Source organism: Pleuronectes platessa, chromosome 21 (assembly GCF_947347685.1).
Source record: "Pleuronectes platessa chromosome 21, fPlePla1.1, whole genome shotgun sequence".
Classification (NCBI taxonomy): Eukaryota; Metazoa; Chordata; class Actinopteri; order Pleuronectiformes; family Pleuronectidae; genus Pleuronectes; species Pleuronectes platessa.
The window spans coordinates 10,511,447-10,528,416 of NC_070646.1; the positions used below are offsets into that span (position 1 = coordinate 10,511,447).

Genomic DNA, 16,970 nt, shown 5'->3' on the forward strand with positions numbered 1-16,970 from the left:
ATCTGTGGTAGTGGAAGGAACCTCATTGCTTACTGGTTGATATTGACCACATTGCCACTTATTGGATTTGTTCAAGAAAGCAATTGTTGGCCCATTAAATCGACAGTTTGCTCTAATCCCACTACAGTTCTCCTTGTTCTCCTCTGTCCCTTTATTTGCCCTTTGTGTGTGTGTGTGTGTGTGTGTATGTGAGTGTGTGTTTGTAACTTGATGCTGGCACAAACAAACTGCCAGGAACGTTCCTCCCTGCAGTGTTATTAGATGCCAGTGATGAATATCTTTCTCCCTCTTATTCTCACTCGTTCTCTCGCTGACAGATGGACGCAGGATAATCCCATTGATTTCAGACACCAGAGCGGGGCAGCGGGGGTGAATCCCTGAGCCTCGGTGCTTCTTACCGCCTGAGGAAACGTGGTGAGCCCCCTCGTTCTGGTGTCCTTCTTCTTCATTTTCATGCTCTTATACTCTGGCTCAGGGATCGACACACGCCGTCTGGGGAGGAGTGGCACATTATGGGAAACACGACACCACTGTGTCCAGAGGTTAACATGGCTGGCACCTGGGTCACGATGAAGAGGAAAAATGGCTTGAAGAAGACAAAGGGGGTTCTGTTATTAGATCAGAAACGCATCGTTAGGCTGTACAGCACAGTTTATGTGCCATCACATAAAGAAAACATAAATATAGGAGTAATCATCAATAATATCTATGATTAGTGTTACAGGAATCATCCCCTCTAGGTTTTATTATCCAATTTGTCACATGTACAGGATTTTTTTTACATTTACAATTTGAGTTAACAATCCAGAACAAAACATGAAACAATATATTAATGAAAAAAATGACAAAAAACAGTAAAAACCCTAACATTGATTTCATATATAATCAGTGAACTCAGTTGATGAAACAGTAACAGCCAGTTCCCAACCCACAGTCTAACACAGGGATATATTAAACCCTAACTTTGGGGTTATAGCTAAATACATTATACATCAGCTAAGAAAAATGTAAGAAATTGCTCATGTACTATGAAATGTTACGTTGTCCTTTAACAGCCTCTTATGTTTAATTGGCCTTTGATTCACTGATTTGTTTCACATATCCTGAGACTTCTGCACTATAGATTTAAGCAAAGCAAAAATGTCCCCCTTCTATTTTTGCTCGTTAATTTTGATGTATGCTACATAAGCGCCACCACACGGCTGCCTCGGCCCACTGCTGTGAGAGACCGGCATGGGGCTGGGGCTCTCAGGGTTATTAATACTGTGGCAGCAGTTTCTCACCTGAAAGGGAATATGTTAACACTTAGAGCATGAAGAGCCTGAACACAACAAAGACACAATAGAATAATATGAATGAAGAATATGTTACATGAGAAGCATTTTTGAGAGAACGTCTTTTTAAAGGACTCATCTACGGCTAAATCCACTCTACTAGGGTTTTTGATGAAAATGGCGTTTTTCAAACAAAGATGATTTATGTCCACATGAGCATTTTGGCTCTGAATCAGCTTTAATCCCCGTCCATTCCAACATGCCTGAAAACACAAAGGACGTGACCACTCACGTACACATTTTTTGCACGAGGAATTCAAACGTCTGCATCTAGAAATAATCCGTATTGAGGCTATCAACAGAAAACAGTAATATTTGCAGTTACCTTCTCAGTTGATAAGTAAATTAATACTAGAGAGCAAAAATATTTAGTTGTATTGGCACAAGGAAAATGCTTTTTCTTAAAAGTGTGCACATTAGGGACAAAACTTTAACTTCAGTGGAGGTACAGTACATACATGGCTATGGGTTGAAGAAACTCCACAACTCAGTAAGTTTTCATCCGTCAACAGATGCGCTAGTGACCAATGTGCGCCTAGAGATTTCGGAATGACTTTAGTGAGAGGGTTGCTAATGTCCTGTCTATTCTTATATAAAGGTCTATAATTATTACAATGGATACACGTCAACGAAAAGCCACACCAGGCCTAAAACACAGCCCGTCTCCAACAGGTATCACAGGGAGGCTGACAGGTCCTACTACTCTCCTACTTAAAGTGTCTGTCACACAAAGTACACAATTGCAATCACAAACACACATTTTACATCTACTAATTTTCTTCACCTCCACTGTGCAGTCTCTTTGAATTCAGTACAGTTGTATTAATATTGTCAGACTTGCTGAGAATCGTCCTTCCCGGCTTCCGTTATAAATCCGTCATCTTTTAAAGTCATCCGGTGAGATGCACAGTTTCTGCCTCACTACAGGCTGTGTGCCGAGGACCTGCTGGTTTTATGTTAACTCCCGGTCCCCCTCTCCTCCATAAAGGTAATTATTGGCCCCGGCTGGTTGTACATACTCCTCAGTTTTGTCCCAGTCTGAGACCCAGCCTCCTCCTCCTCCTCCTGCCATGCCACCGCCTCCATTAGGATCCGCACCTTGGTTCATGGCTCCGTAGCCCCCCCCTCCGCTTGTGCGATACAGCTCCTCCGTCTCGTTGGCGAGCTCGTCCTCGTCCAGGATGCCACACTTCTCGTCGCTCGTCTGCTCCGGCTCGGCCCAAGCCTGCTGCTCTCCGGATGCAAAGAGTCCTGCAGCAGAGACACACAAAATATGACTTTTGGCACATATTTCAGATTTGTAAGAAAACAGGTTTGATTGTATGAATAACAACACACAGGGGCATAAATAAACCTCCCAATGATCTGGAGGTGATTATACCCACCATAGAATATAACACCTCCGTAATGTACAAGTGAGGCAATAAGGAACACGCCCTGCCACTCCTCTCGAGTCTGTGATGGAGAGAAGAAAAAAGGGACAAATGGTTATAAGCATACTTTTCTTTTTTTTCTATTAGGACTTTGTAATAAAGTTAAATTTAAAAGTGAAACCAATCCAGTCAGATATTTAAACGGACATTATCTTATCAGGATATAATGTCATGCATACTATACCACCTTCTAATATGAATCTGTAGTTAATGACTGTTCATACAAATACACTATGATTTAGTAGAAATCATTTCTCACCTTGTGCTTTGTCATGGCACCAACAATAAGTGGGCAAACCATACCAGACAAGGTGCCCACACCGTTGGAGATACCCATGAGGATACTGGCATATCGTGGTGCAATGTCCAGGTGGTTGACATTGAAACCTTATGAGAAAAAATTTATATGATCAGTGATATATATATATATATATATATTTCATAATTAAAGCAACCTAGTGGAGTGCCAGCTTGGAAAGTGGCAGATTTCTTGTCCATGCACCGAATAAACATGAGAATTATTTTCACCCACATACCGTTAAATGTCTGTGTCGGTTTAATAGGTTGAAATAAAAATGATCCAACTATCATAAGCATTTGGCTTTAGAGATTTTGACCTGCCCAACTGCCTTGCCCCCACTGACTGCTACAGAGTGAGGATCGCCTGTTTATTCCATTTTTTATCAGTATTGAAAATATCAGGTGTTAAAATCGCACAAAATTTGACACTGTACTTCCTCTGGCTATTAAGAATAAACATGGTACGTGTGGCGCCAATAAGATGGGACCTGGTAAGATAAGTGCCCGGACAGCGAGACAGAGGATTGTGGAAATAGTAAATAGATATAAATGGGCAATAGGTTTCAAGGAAAACATTACATGCAGGCTCGTAGAATAAATAGACTCAAGATATGTTTTCACCTGAAATGGCAAAGCCAGAGAAACCCACAGCTAGGACGAGGAATGTGATGGCCACAACTTTAGTATGAGAGAAGCCCACCACCAGCAGCAGAGTCGCCTCCATCCCAAACCCTGTCGGAGATGAAGAAATCACAGAAATCAAACAGAGAGCGGGGTCTCAAAGGAAGACGCTTTGAAAGTCAACTGATGTGCATTTTATTCAAGTATTTGTGTCTTTCTCTCTGTTCACAAACTGCTTTTCTCTGAGCTGAATCTGAAAATAGCTTCCAACAAAGTGATATGTGCACTGCTCGCTTCTACATTTCACTCTCTGCTGGGGACGTTCAAAAATAGCTGACAGGCACGGAGCTTCTGCTTTACAGTGAGTCACCATTTGTCTTATCCAGCAAATGTTTTCTCACCAGGGCTGAAAAAATACTTTAGTTTACACTTTACAGAATAATCAGTCAAGGAGTCACCGTGATGTTTATCAGGTTTACAAATCAGTTTATCAGGTTGACAAACCCCAGACATTAAAATTATTTCCTGTCAGATTATGCATATTGATTAGCTTGACTACACATTTGATCTTTGGGAATTAAAACAGCAAACCAGCGGCATTTCCTCCGTGCAAGTGTAATTTTGCTCTCCCTTCATTTGGCCCCTTCTCACCTCCACAGTTCATAAGTTTCCTGACATTAGTGGTGGTCATGATGTGGTTGCAGCGCAAATAGTCAGCGAGCTGGCCACCGATGGGCACGATGATGGTCATAACCAGATGGGGCAGTGCAGAAACCATGCCAACCTACATGAGAATGAAAAGAAAGACTGAAAATGCAGTAAACATGGAAAGTGACAGGGAGGTTATGTTTTCACCCCTGTCCGTTTGTTTTTGGGTTGCTTTGTATGTTCATTTAATCTTTTGCAAGATTACACAAAAACAACTGACGATCCCAATACAATTTTGGTGCAGATCCGGATCAGGGGGTGGGTCGTGGACATTTAGGGAACTGACATCTGTGAGTGTGTGAAATTTGGTGCATCTTTATGGAACTCAAGGGGCGGTTGGATCTGTGCTATTCGAACGTTATGTATTGGAGCTTTTGTCCCTGTTCCCGTTACCTTGCTGATCTCGAACCCAAACACCTCCTCGAAGTACGCGGGCTGGCTGATGAGAAGCAAGTAGAAAGTCCAGCTTCTGCAGAAATTAGCCACGATGATGGCGTACACTGGCATGGACGTGAAGAAGGCCCTCCATGGGGTGTTGAATTTCTGTAACCAATACAAATGTGTTATTTACTAACTCCTCAAACCTTTTGAAGGACGGTGTCTAAATCACACTTCTGAGGGAATCTACTGACCGTTACTGCGTGTTGGGCAGTCTCTCCTATGCTCTCTTCGATATATGTCCTCTCCTCGGGAGTGATGGTGGGATGTGCTGCTGGACTCTCGTAAGACACCAGGGTCCAGAAACAGTACCACATGATCCCAAAACTTCCTGGAGCGGAGGAAGGGCAGACAGGCAGGGAAAAGAAAGACAAAAATGTAAATGTCAAGTTCAGTCTGAAAATGCTGGTTCATTTTTTAAACATGCTAAAATAAATGTTAAATTCCTTTTAGCAAAAAGAGTTTGAAAAGCAAGATCAGTGAAAAAGCCGGATGTTGTTTATCTTCAGTTCAAGTGTCGCTAACCGTAGACGTAGAAGACCGAGGACCATCCTGAGTACTGGACCAGGATTCCAGCTAACGGCATGGCAATCACGGCACCAGCATAAGAACCTGGGGAGCACAGAAAAATTGTAGAGTTTAATAAAATGAGCGACATTTTTGTTCTTAAAGTGAATCATCAAAGTGAAAAAGAACCCGTTATAAAGAGACTCACCACAAAACGCTGTTGTGGCCAGGCGACTTCTTTCGAGAGGTGGGGCCCATTTCGCCCAAATACCATGACAGGCAGGATATGAAACACCCTGTAGTAGAGTAGAGAAGAAACAACACAATGTTGAATGATCTGAATAAAAGGTAAAATCAGTCCATCTTGTCCTGTTCTTAGCTCAGGAGTAGAAGTACCTCTACAAGTCCTTGACATATCCTGACGAGGATAACGCAGCCAAAGTGCGTCCGGGCGGCCGCGGGGATGAGCATGTTCAGGCATGATGTGGCTACTATGGCGAAGCCAAACACTCTGGGAATGGAAGGAGTAAATAATGAAAAAGCCATTCGGTGGGTATAGAAGGATGCGCCCTTATCCCTTGTATATGTAAAATACTGAAATAACAGACCTGTTTGCTGCAAACTTTTGACAAATGAATCCTCCTGGAATCTGAGTTACGATGTATCCCCAGAAGAAGGAGCCGTGGATCATTCCCACTGTCTCTGGGTCCCAGTCAAATTGAGGTTCCTGTCAGGACAGACAGGAAGACAATGAACAATCAAAACAATAGAATCCCAGTGACTGATTCATGGTCCTCTGAGGGCATCCAGTTGACCATAATCACTTTGAACTCTTCAAATTACTGATGACAATGCTATGTGACAACTTTTTTTTATTTGGCCACTTCCACATCAAACATCACGTAAGATTTTGAAAATAATTAAGTTTGAACACTTCCCATTGATCTTGATCTGAAATGCCTGTTTAAAATAACCCTATATGCTGTAGTAGTGGCCACTCACCACTATGACCTCCTTGTTGTCTTTGTAGATCTTGTGGCTGTTCACCATGCTGACGATGGCCACACCCAAGTTACACCGGATTCCAAAGGAGATGCAGAAGCCAATACCGGAGAGAATGGCGATGATGTAGCGCCTGGGCAGGCCGAAGCACGTGCAGTCCACCACCGGCATCTCCTTCTCCTCCACCAACTCTGGCCGGCCCTCCGCCGACAGCTCGATGGTCTCGCCATTTTCCTGCTTCTTCTCAAGAGCTCTGAAAAGGAGAGTTTGGAGAAAGGGAAAAGTGAGGGAATGAAAAAATCCCTCCCTTCATCCATCCGTATATTATCAACATGATTATCCTTTGAGGGTTGTAGGAGCGCTAGAGCCAATCGCAGCTGACATTAAGCGAGAGGCAGGGAACACCCTGGACAGGTGGCCACTCCATCACAGGGCCAACATGCAGTCACAATGGGAAAATCTGATTCTCCAATTGAGCCAAGGGCAAAGTGTTTGTATTGTGGTAATACCTGGTAAAAAAAAAACATGCAGACACCGAAAAGTATGAAAACTCCAAACAAAAAACAACTGGTTGGCCATCGTGTTCAAATCACTGCACCACTATGCACCGTCCATGTTAGTAAGTTGTTTAGATGCTGGGGCCCCTAGAAGTTTTTAGAAATTCCATTTTTGCCGTACAGGATTGACAACAGCACTCTGTCAACTCTTACAGGATAAGCATTATAGATAGTGGATGGATGGATGGATGGATGGATGGATGGATACAGCTTTCTCTTCTATCAGATTATGATGGTGGGATCAGGTTGTTTGGGCTCTTAGCAACATTGTGGAAATGATTGGTGGAAAGATGCCATATGGGTCAGGGTAGAACCCATTCAAGTTTGGTGCAGATCCCACTTTTTTTTTGCTTTCGTTAACATTAAAAATAGGACGTTTTTCCCCATTTTCCCCATTTCCCCAGGAAATTATACATGGATCTTGATAACTGATTTGTATGAGTTTGTGGAATTTGATTTTTGACTTTTACATTCTAGATTGAATATATTTATATTACTCATACCTTAACTGAACCAGCTCCGAGAAAAGAAGAAATGTGTGAATAAAAGACAGACAGTGTTGACAGACACGTCTCATCTTGGTGCATCATCCTCCTCTTCCTCCTCCCACTCCTCCTTTCCTGCTCCTGTCTGTGACTGATGTTCATGAGGCTTGCTGAGAAACCCTGAGAAGCCGTGACCTCTGCCAAGCTTGAAGTCTAACAGCCATCAAATATGCATCTAAACGTGCAGCGGATAATCTATTAAACATGATGCTTGTTCTCGGATCAGACTCGAGAGCTATAGGTCCGCGTGATGGAGTCCGTTTGCTGCTCCTGCTGCTATGCTCAGGTAAATATAGCCCCTCGCCAATGTCGAAGGATGCTTTCAGTACCTGAGAGCTGGTTGTGCTGAAGCAAAAAACAAATGAGTCAGCTCAGTCCTGCCGTTTCTGTATCTAAAATACAAAAAACACCAAACAGTGCAGAACATGAGCAAAGCTTTAGGGAAATGGGGGTGTGGGCTTTTTTCAGCAGCTGGTTGTTCAAGACAGAAGAGGATGATTTTAGATGGAGCTCATGGGCTCGAGTCTCATCTGATTTGTTAGGATTCTTTGCTGACTGAGCCACATAGTTCTCCCCGAGTGAACATTCATCACGGTGGCGATGACAATCCTCATACCTTGCAGAGCGAGTACAGCCTGGATACTTGATGTCTCACTGCAGTTCACTAACACACACACACAATCCCTGATCACAGTTTCAACCACCGCAGTCCTGGTGTTTGTTCAAGTCTTCATTTTAATGGTGAGTTTGGTTTTATTAGTTATTTGATGAAACAACAACAGGGTTAAAAGGTCATGAGTGCTAAACCCTGACTCGCGAGTGATCAAGAGTGTGTATCGGCAGGTTTTCACCACCGTGGCTCAACACCTCAATCACTACTGCACAGACATTAGCTGTGTCTCGTCTCAGGGGCCGCGTCCATCAGAGGCTGCATTTGAAGACCGATTACGTCAAAGCAACACGACTAGACCGTCCTATTTGGAACGCCCCCCTAAAATGTGTCCTTCCATCCCTGAGAGATGAAGGCTTCGACAAGTGGATCCTTCTCTGCCCCAGCCTATCCCAGGATCCATTGCGGTTCAGTGACAAACCGTTTTTCAAAATGGTAATGGCGCCTGCAAGCGAAAACTTTCTCGTTTTGTCTAACTGCAGCTCTGTTGTTCACCGACAGCAATGAGGGCAGGACGAGCTGGTGATGGCAATCCTGGAAATCCTCTGTTGACCAGCTCGTCTCATTTCAGTTCAACCATTGCGGTGTACCCAGCCCACAAAGACCGCCTCCTTAGTGGGCTGTATAGACCGCGAGGTCAATGAATCGGAACACAGAAATTGGTTCCTATTAAACTGAATGAGCCACCATGGTCGATACATCACTGTGGTGAATATTGGTTTAAAATTTCAGGAAAGCAGCTCAAACCGATGTTTGGTAGTTTTCATCGGATTACTCCTTTTATTCAATCCTTAGTATCGTGATGTAATTCATATTTTCATGCAATTATCTTGCTTTTACAGTAAACTAAGAAATTATTCTGCTGATTTCAAATCCATCTTGTTCTTGACGTTGCTATAAATTGATTTTATAATGATGATTTTATGTTTCTGGCAGAGCTGCGTTGCCTTGTATTGAGACAGGACATATCAGGGGCGAGGGAGACATGTGGTAAAGAACCCAAACAAGATATAAACCATCCCAGAAGTCCGTGTTTTGACAGAAAGTGTATCTTAGCTGGTGAAGTGTGGAGTGTCTTCTCTAAACTCTTAAGATCTCGATTCAGAATTTTACAGATCTTTTACGCCACCAAGACAATCCTATTTCTGAACAGAGCCCCGGCTGTTCATCAAAAAAACCTTCATACATACATTATGGAAGCTCTTATAAAAATGACCTTCCTGGAGACAAAATGAGACTGATCCGAACATATCAAGTGACAGCAAAGACTCTGTGTTCCTGCCAATAAACCAGTTCAGATCAAAACTCCAGCGGTAAGCAGGCTGATGGGAAATAACAGCGACGCAACAATAAAACATACAGGCTCTATTAGTTACTGTACAGCAGTGGATCTAACAGTCTTCATCACTGATCAAGTATTAATGATTCTCCATCCTGAATTATTAATATCTCTGGCTCGCTTGGACTATTTTTGTCTGGGCGGGCCTCTCTCCTCCTTCCTCCTGTCTCCTCTTTATCTTTAACCCTTCCTTTCAACGCCAACTCCCCCGGCTCCCGCTCAGTCTCGCACACAATTCACAACATTTCCTTTCTCCTCAACACCAATTTATTTCCCGGTGTCCAGAGGACGTCCACGCGGAGCTTTGTGTAGCTGCTCAGATTTCCACTTTTGTTTTACTACACATCATACATGCTGTAGTTTCATGATTGACCCGGAGTTAAGGAAAATCCGTTGTAATCCTCACAAGCTACCTGACCTACTCCTCATTGCTCTTGTCACACCATGAGGGAAGTTGAAATGATTAGTTGTGGATCTTGACGTCGTGTAAGAGAGCTGAATTCATATGAACTACTGAATATCCTAGTTAATCTTTTAATTCATGGGTCAAGTGTGGTTCAGCAGCTCGGTTCAGAGTAGAGTCTGTATGTGGATAAGAGAAAGTCAAATAACTATTACATGAACCTATTGAATTCACTTGTGAGTAAATACGGCCTAACAAAGCATGCACTGAATAAAAACATTCAATATTTTGCCTCCAACACTCCAGTGTGTCACTCGTACTGACTCTGTGACAGCGGATCAGTCAGAAGAGACACACACACACTGTTAATAGAAGAGCAACAGCAGAGGGTCCCTGAATTTCTATTCTACATGGAGACACCTTCAGAGAATACTCAACAATAAATAATACAAAGTCGATATTCTATTCAATTTCTATAATTTGATTGTTATTATAAATTTTAGAATTGAATAGAAGAGAGTAGCCCAGACATAGAGACACCATCAAAAAACACCTGACAGTAAATAGTACAGGATAGTAAAGTAAAGAAGAGTATACTATAGTATAGTGTAGAATAGAATAGAATAGCATTGAATAGAATATTATAGAATAGAATAGAATAGTATAGTATAGTATAGTATAGAATAGAATAGAATAGAATAGAATAGCTACATAGAGGCACATTAAAAAACACCCAACAAGCAGTAGATATTCTATACAATTATATTCTATCATGCAATTATTGTCTTGGTGTTGTTGTTATTATAGAATAGAATAGAATAGAGACACCTTAAACATCCACCACCAAATAAAACGGAGGCAGCTTGTCACAGTGCGTGCCCCTTCGTTAAAGTTGCGTGCAGGGAGCAGCAGCAGGGAGCGGGGTTGGTGCGTGTTACGCACGGCAGCGATGTACCCAGGGAGTGCATCTACCTGCGAGCACGTGCACGCCTCACTAAAATGACACCCCGTAGGCAGCGGCGCGCTCTCTGCCATGGCCTAATCTTGGCTGTGAGGTGCCCTGTGAGAGGGGGTGGGGGTGGGGGGTGGCACGATGACGAGCTATCGGGCTACTTAGGGTGGGAGGGAGAGAGAGAGAGAGAGAGAGAGAGAGAGAGAGAGAGAGAGAGAGAGAGAGAGAGAGAGAGAGAGAGAGAGAGAGAGAGAGAGAGAGAGAGAGAGAGAGAGAGAGAGAGAGAGAGAGAGAGAGAGAGAGAGGTGTCCAAGGTGTGCGGCCTGCGGGGATTTACGTGGGCCGACAGCTTGGACGAGGAGAGGCTATTTCTGGAGAGGATTTAAGTGTTTAGACGTTCCATCAAATCCCGAGAGAGGGGAGGAAGAGGAGGCCATCAATACCTTCCTCCTCCTCGGATACCAATCACCGGACAGACTCCTGACCACCTCACACACCCCGGTGTTGGCTGCATGCGGAGAGAGTGCCACCAAGTTCAGCTAGTTGCCGATAGAATAGTACTGTGGAACAATGGCTTTTGCGCAAGGTGGCATGCGCAATGCGTAATAACGCACGATGGATGTTAGATTTCCTCCCATGTTCCAAGTCCCCCTGTCCTCCATGACACGTTTGCTTGCTCTTCTATTATCTAACACAAAAAGGTGGAGCCTCCACTAGAGTGAGGTTTTAAGTGGAAGTCGCCCTGAGCCTGCTGTCCCGTGGAGGCAGGTGCGACAAAATAACAGGCCGCAGAGAAAGAAAAACCTCACACACGATATAAACTGAGATACGTCACTTTGTCCAGGCATGAAGTCCCCACACAAACCTCCACATGAAAAGTGTTACCGTGCCTCTGTGATATGACAGCGCTGCAGAAAGGCCTGGATGAGCTGAATCTGCTTATTGATCCAAGGCTTCATCTTACACCGATCGAGCAGTTTGGGTCTGAAATGAAACTTAATTCTGGAGCTCAGCGGAGGATAATTCACTTACTATGTATCTGCGTGTGGAGGAGATTTTTACTGGCTCACCTACCAAAAATACACCTAAATCGCCGTTATAGGTTCGACCTTGAGATATATTTTTATAACTTTGTATCGGGAGTTTTGAATGACTGTTATCATTTGTATAACAGTTTGTTATGTGATGGCTTCGGCTGAGACACAGATGTGGTGCGAGGTCATACAACTCCACACTAATCCAGCTCCCTTGACACCCTCAGCTTTAAAGGAGCAGTTTGCTTAAAATCAGAAACTTACACGAGAAGATCAGGGGACTAGATTTAAGGTAGCACACAGAGGTCATTACTTTTGCTCGTGGTTATTCTACATACCCGTATATTTTCCCGAGAGTCTTGGCTGCCACGGCCTTAAACCTGTCCGGCCGGATCTCCATCTTCACGACTCCAGGTTCCGACCAAGGTGCAGTCTTTGCGCGCTCCCGCCCAAGCGCACAGGCTTCTCCTCCTCCTCTCCTGCTCCCTCAGCCTCGTGTCTCTCACTGACACATGCACAAAAAAAAATCTAAAAACAAAGAAACCTGATTTTACTTGATCACCAGCCTCCCTAACCTCGCAGGTTCCAGATGGAGCTGCAGTCAGCAACTCTGATTTTCCACAAACGTCCTCCACATGGTCAGTGCCCCTTTGCCCTTTTCTTTTTCTCCTCGGTGTCCTGAATGAACTTTCCTCACACTCTCCGGTGGCCCGTGATGTTCAGGAGGAGCAGGGGACAACTTTCCACAGGAGTCATGGCCCGGGGCGGCGTCTCTGGCCGTGGTCCTGAAACCAGATTACCGCTGCCTGCGCGCTAATCTCTCCAAGTGTGTGTAGTGAGTGGAAGGTAGCATGTCACTTCCTTCCCGGCGTTTTAAGCGGCGGCTATTCTTGGAGCGCGCAAGCCGTGAATGGCGAGAGTCAGAGTAAATACTGTCCGATCGAAGCATCTCACCAGAGTTCCCAGGTATCTGTGACACAGGGAGGGGCAGGCTGCCGCCGGGAGGCTGCCGAGGAGGCTGGGCGGCGGATCACTTGCGCTCTTTTGACCAGTGATTGTATTATTTCAAACTATACGGACCCAGGCTGTGCAAGTGTAGGATTTAAAAAAGTAATCTGATTTGTAGCGTCAAATTTAAATAATCTAGAAATTGATTTTATTGCAGCTTTTCCTTTGCGCCCTGACGCAGAGGAAACGCTGCCATGACGAAATTGCATTCTATTATTCATTGTTTTTTCAGTGAATAGCCACTTGACTATAAACAGTCAATTGTGACACGTGACTTTTGTCAATTGTGCGATTTAACTGTAAATCGGGAGATGTTTTCAAGATTCAAGAACTTTATTGACATTGTACAAGCACAACAAAAACGTGAAAGTGTCATTCTCAGATAAAATTGTGCCTATAAAGATAAAGAAGGGAATATGCATATAAAAATCAGCAACTAAATAAGAGAATATAAATACAAGCAATGGAAGCATGAAATAACGTTCTTCAATAAAATATAAGTAAATACAAGTTTAGTTGTTAAGAGTACAAGAGGATAGTATCAGTAAAGTGACAGTATCAGATATATTTAAGTATGTTACATAATCTAAATAATATTTGTTATATGAGTGTTTTAAGGGTAGGATGACAATAAATTGCTAAGTGGAGTCTTATTAGAATCAGGAAAGACAAAAGGAAAGAATGTATCTATCTTTTGTAAAAAATGTTATATGAATAAGAGCTTTTTCTGAAACTAGGTGTATTAAAATCACTTTTAACATTAATTTTTACAACATGAGCATCTATCTGAAGAGACTCAAACACAGATCAAGGACTGTCAGATACTTTCTGATCACACCCGTTCACTGAAAGTCTCTAGGAAATTTATTTTTAGCACAGGAACAAGTGACTCTTCTTGGATCTGGGATTTTAGATGTGCCTTGTTAAGATTTTCAGTTTGATTATGCGTTTTTCTTTAGACCTTGGTTACAACTGGCATTGAAGCTCATGGGAACATAGTGAAAATCTATAAATCTGACAACAAGACTGTGATTATTGGTCATAAAGAGCAGAAATGTGGTGGCAGTGCTGAAAGGACGAATGGTATCATGTGCAGAGAAGATCGAGTTTATTGTAACTACAAACACACAAACACAAATAACTACAGTTTATACATATAGGTGTGATGCACAGACAAATGTAGAGGGGAGATTTGTAGTTGGTAGTGAGACGACTAAAGGTCAGGAGGTCACAAATACAACAGTGTCAGGTTTATTAGGTGCATCAGGTGAATGGGATGTTTCTAATAAAACGAGTTTTGTATTTTCCTGCAGGTAAGTCAGTGGACTGTAAATAAAGATGAAAAACATGCCATCTGCCCAAGAGTGAAGCCAGACCATCTAGATCGCCACCTGGTGGCTGGCTGCAGTACAGGTTATAAATCCCAACTCCTCTATGTTAGTGGAAGGGACAAGGACCAAAATAAAAAGTATACTTAAAACACATTTTTCAAACGGGTGTATTTTTGTCATTTTAGGTATTTCTTATCACACTTGTGAAATATCATGATTGACAGCTAAGAGACTAACCTGCGATTGGTCAATATTGTGTATCGGTGGGATCTTCATGTCCTGATAGTAACTACACAAACTGTCGCGTCAAATGCACAAGATGGCAGCGTTTTCTTTATTTACAGTCAATAGTCCAAACTTACTCTTCAGGTGTGAAAATGATTATGTGTCTGAAAAAACTAAAAACCGGTTAAGCTAGATTTTGTCCACAAAAGATTTTAAATTGTGTCAGATGTGTTCAGATAATGACAAGCGACGTGCACAGGGAAAGAGAAACTACTTCTTTACGTCGTTGAAACTTGTCAGACTTCTCACCGAGCATTTAACATCAGATGCAGCCTTTCTCCAGATCCTTGGCCGATATAGTTCTCAGAGAGCGAGAGGAGAGGAAAGGGGGTGGGAAGGGCATGGCGGAGGGAGGGGGGGACAGGCAGGGTGGGACAGAGATGATGGACGGAGTGTCTGAGAGCGAGCCGTAACCGGCTTTACACACATCTACTGCGCTGGAGTTAACAGAGGTGTGGAAATACACAGGGGGCGGGTCCATGGGGTCTGTCGATAAATCTGCAGACAGAGATATGAAACACTTTGACACGTGTAGATATCTCCTGTGAATTCAAAGGTTGATTTATTTTGATATTTTTTCACAGGATGAGGCAAAAGAAACGGTCGAACTACTGTATTTTGTTTAATCCTTAAAGACACGAGAGAAAGTTGAAGAGTCCAGTTTCCTCTGGATGGGAGAGTCTCTCTCTCTCTCTCTCTCTCTCTCTCTCTCTCTCTCTCTCTCTCTCTCTCTCTCTCTCTCTCTCTCTCTCTCTGAAGATGCTTTAGGTTTTCCTTTATTTTTAACTAAGTGAGAGACTTTCCATGTTCGTAGATGTAATTATTACTTATGCCAAGGAGTTTATTATTTTACCTGAAACTACTAAATGGATGACCATGACACTTGGTTTAAGGAATGCAGAATGGGTGATGGATCCAAATAAAATCCAGATCTAGTGAAGTTGTGTATATTAACATGTACAAAAAGATAAGCCCACAACAATTATTTTCCATTTAGCTGCTTAAAATACAGTCATACCAAAGTCATGCCCATACCGGAAAGTGTGCATCTCAAAGAGCCTCCAACTCAATAAGGATTTAATGAAAAGCACGGATGTACCTGGGTCGTCGTTCAGCTGGGTGTGCAGGTACTGGTGTTTGCTGTAGAACTTGTTGTAGATGCAGTAAACAGACGCCATCAGGGTGAACGTTCCCAGGGCCGCAGCGACGAACAGGCCCACTTTGGCATTATCTCTGTCTCCATGCCCGACTATGGAGACACACACACATGACACTGACACACAGAGTAGGAGTTATCTGCCTTTATCAATAATATTGTACTGTCTTTGTTTTGGCATGTGCTGCTTTTCATAGATTAACACTGTGCAGGGTGGGTGGGGAGCAAGCTTACATGTCCGCTTTGTATTTAGGTGAGTGGTTTCTTCCTTTCTAAGAAGGTCCTGTATGTGTGTTGGAGGAGGAGCTGCCGGCGCTGGACGGCCGTTGATCTGCTGCTCAGACTGCAGGGTGCTCTGGGAGCTGCTCAGTGGAAACACCAGCAGGAGACACAGAGCTGCCAGGCCTGCCATGTGGGAACGCCTATAAGTCACACACAGGTTACTGCAAAAACTAAACAATTACCTGCACTAGGGCTGTGAGACATCAGATTCTCACTACATGATTATCACAATATATTATAATAATAATTTACGAGTTGTGTATTTTTGATGTGAGAGAAATTGTTCACTTGGATGTCCTCATGCTCAAACAAGTTTCCCTGCGCTTCGCCATCATGTTTGTTGGTCATGCTTTCTACTTCAACGTTAAGAGTTTGTGCATCTGTTTATATCAACTTCACGAGCAATCTGTATTTTTTCCATTTTGCCTTTTGAGCGGAATATAATAATTATACTTTTGTCAAAGTAAAATTGAGAGCTATTTATTTCCTGGGGAACAGAAAACTGGTTGATCTGTTTTCCACCGTCCAGGATGATGGAGGAGGGTCAAGGTTTTCTTCACCATGTGGATTTTCCCCACTAGTTGTCAGCAGAGGACCCTGAGTGATGAAGCCTCTTAAATTGATCCTGCTTCTACTTTTGAGGCTTGTCAGAATACACTTGGTTTATAGGAAAAACAACACTTGGTTTCTGGTCCGTTCCACTCACACTACAAATCATCCTCCAGTGCAAACCAGCAGAAAACGTAAAGAATAATAATAATGTTTCCTGTCGCTTTAATTTTTAACTTTACTTTCTTTTGTCTCTTTTGACCAAAATATTCCGCTGTTGGCATGTGTATAGATATTTAATGCAAAATGATGGAGAGGAATTAAACAGATTTAAGACGCATTGGATAATTTCCATATATTTCATATTGAATACCAATATATCACAACACCCCTAATCTATACTAAAATCAATTTATTTTGTAAGTAAGCTTATACGCCCTTTCTAAGAACAGACTTTGCCAAGAGGGACCAGAATTCACTGAGCCTAGTGTAATCAGTTATTTACCTCCATCATCT

At 42.9% G+C, this 16,970-nt stretch overlaps 1 protein-coding gene across 1 annotated transcript; it reads right to left on the minus strand.

The window, feature by feature from the left end:
* Window positions 1-869: 869 nt before the first annotated feature.
* LOC128426847 (vesicular glutamate transporter 1) lies at window positions 870-12,243 on the minus strand. The gene is made up of 13 exons (XM_053413897.1): window positions 12,182-12,243; window positions 6,344-6,596; window positions 5,950-6,068; window positions 5,738-5,852; window positions 5,550-5,637; window positions 5,360-5,446; window positions 5,029-5,165; window positions 4,790-4,939; window positions 4,340-4,472; window positions 3,689-3,799; window positions 3,027-3,154; window positions 2,720-2,789; window positions 870-2,585 (listed from the first exon to the last, which is right to left on the minus strand). The coding sequence occupies exons 1-13, from the start codon at window positions 12,241-12,243 to the stop codon at window positions 2,287-2,289; spliced, it is 1,752 nt and encodes a 583-aa protein (XP_053269872.1). The 3' UTR covers window positions 870-2,286.
* Window positions 12,244-16,970: the final 4,727 nt, after the last annotated feature.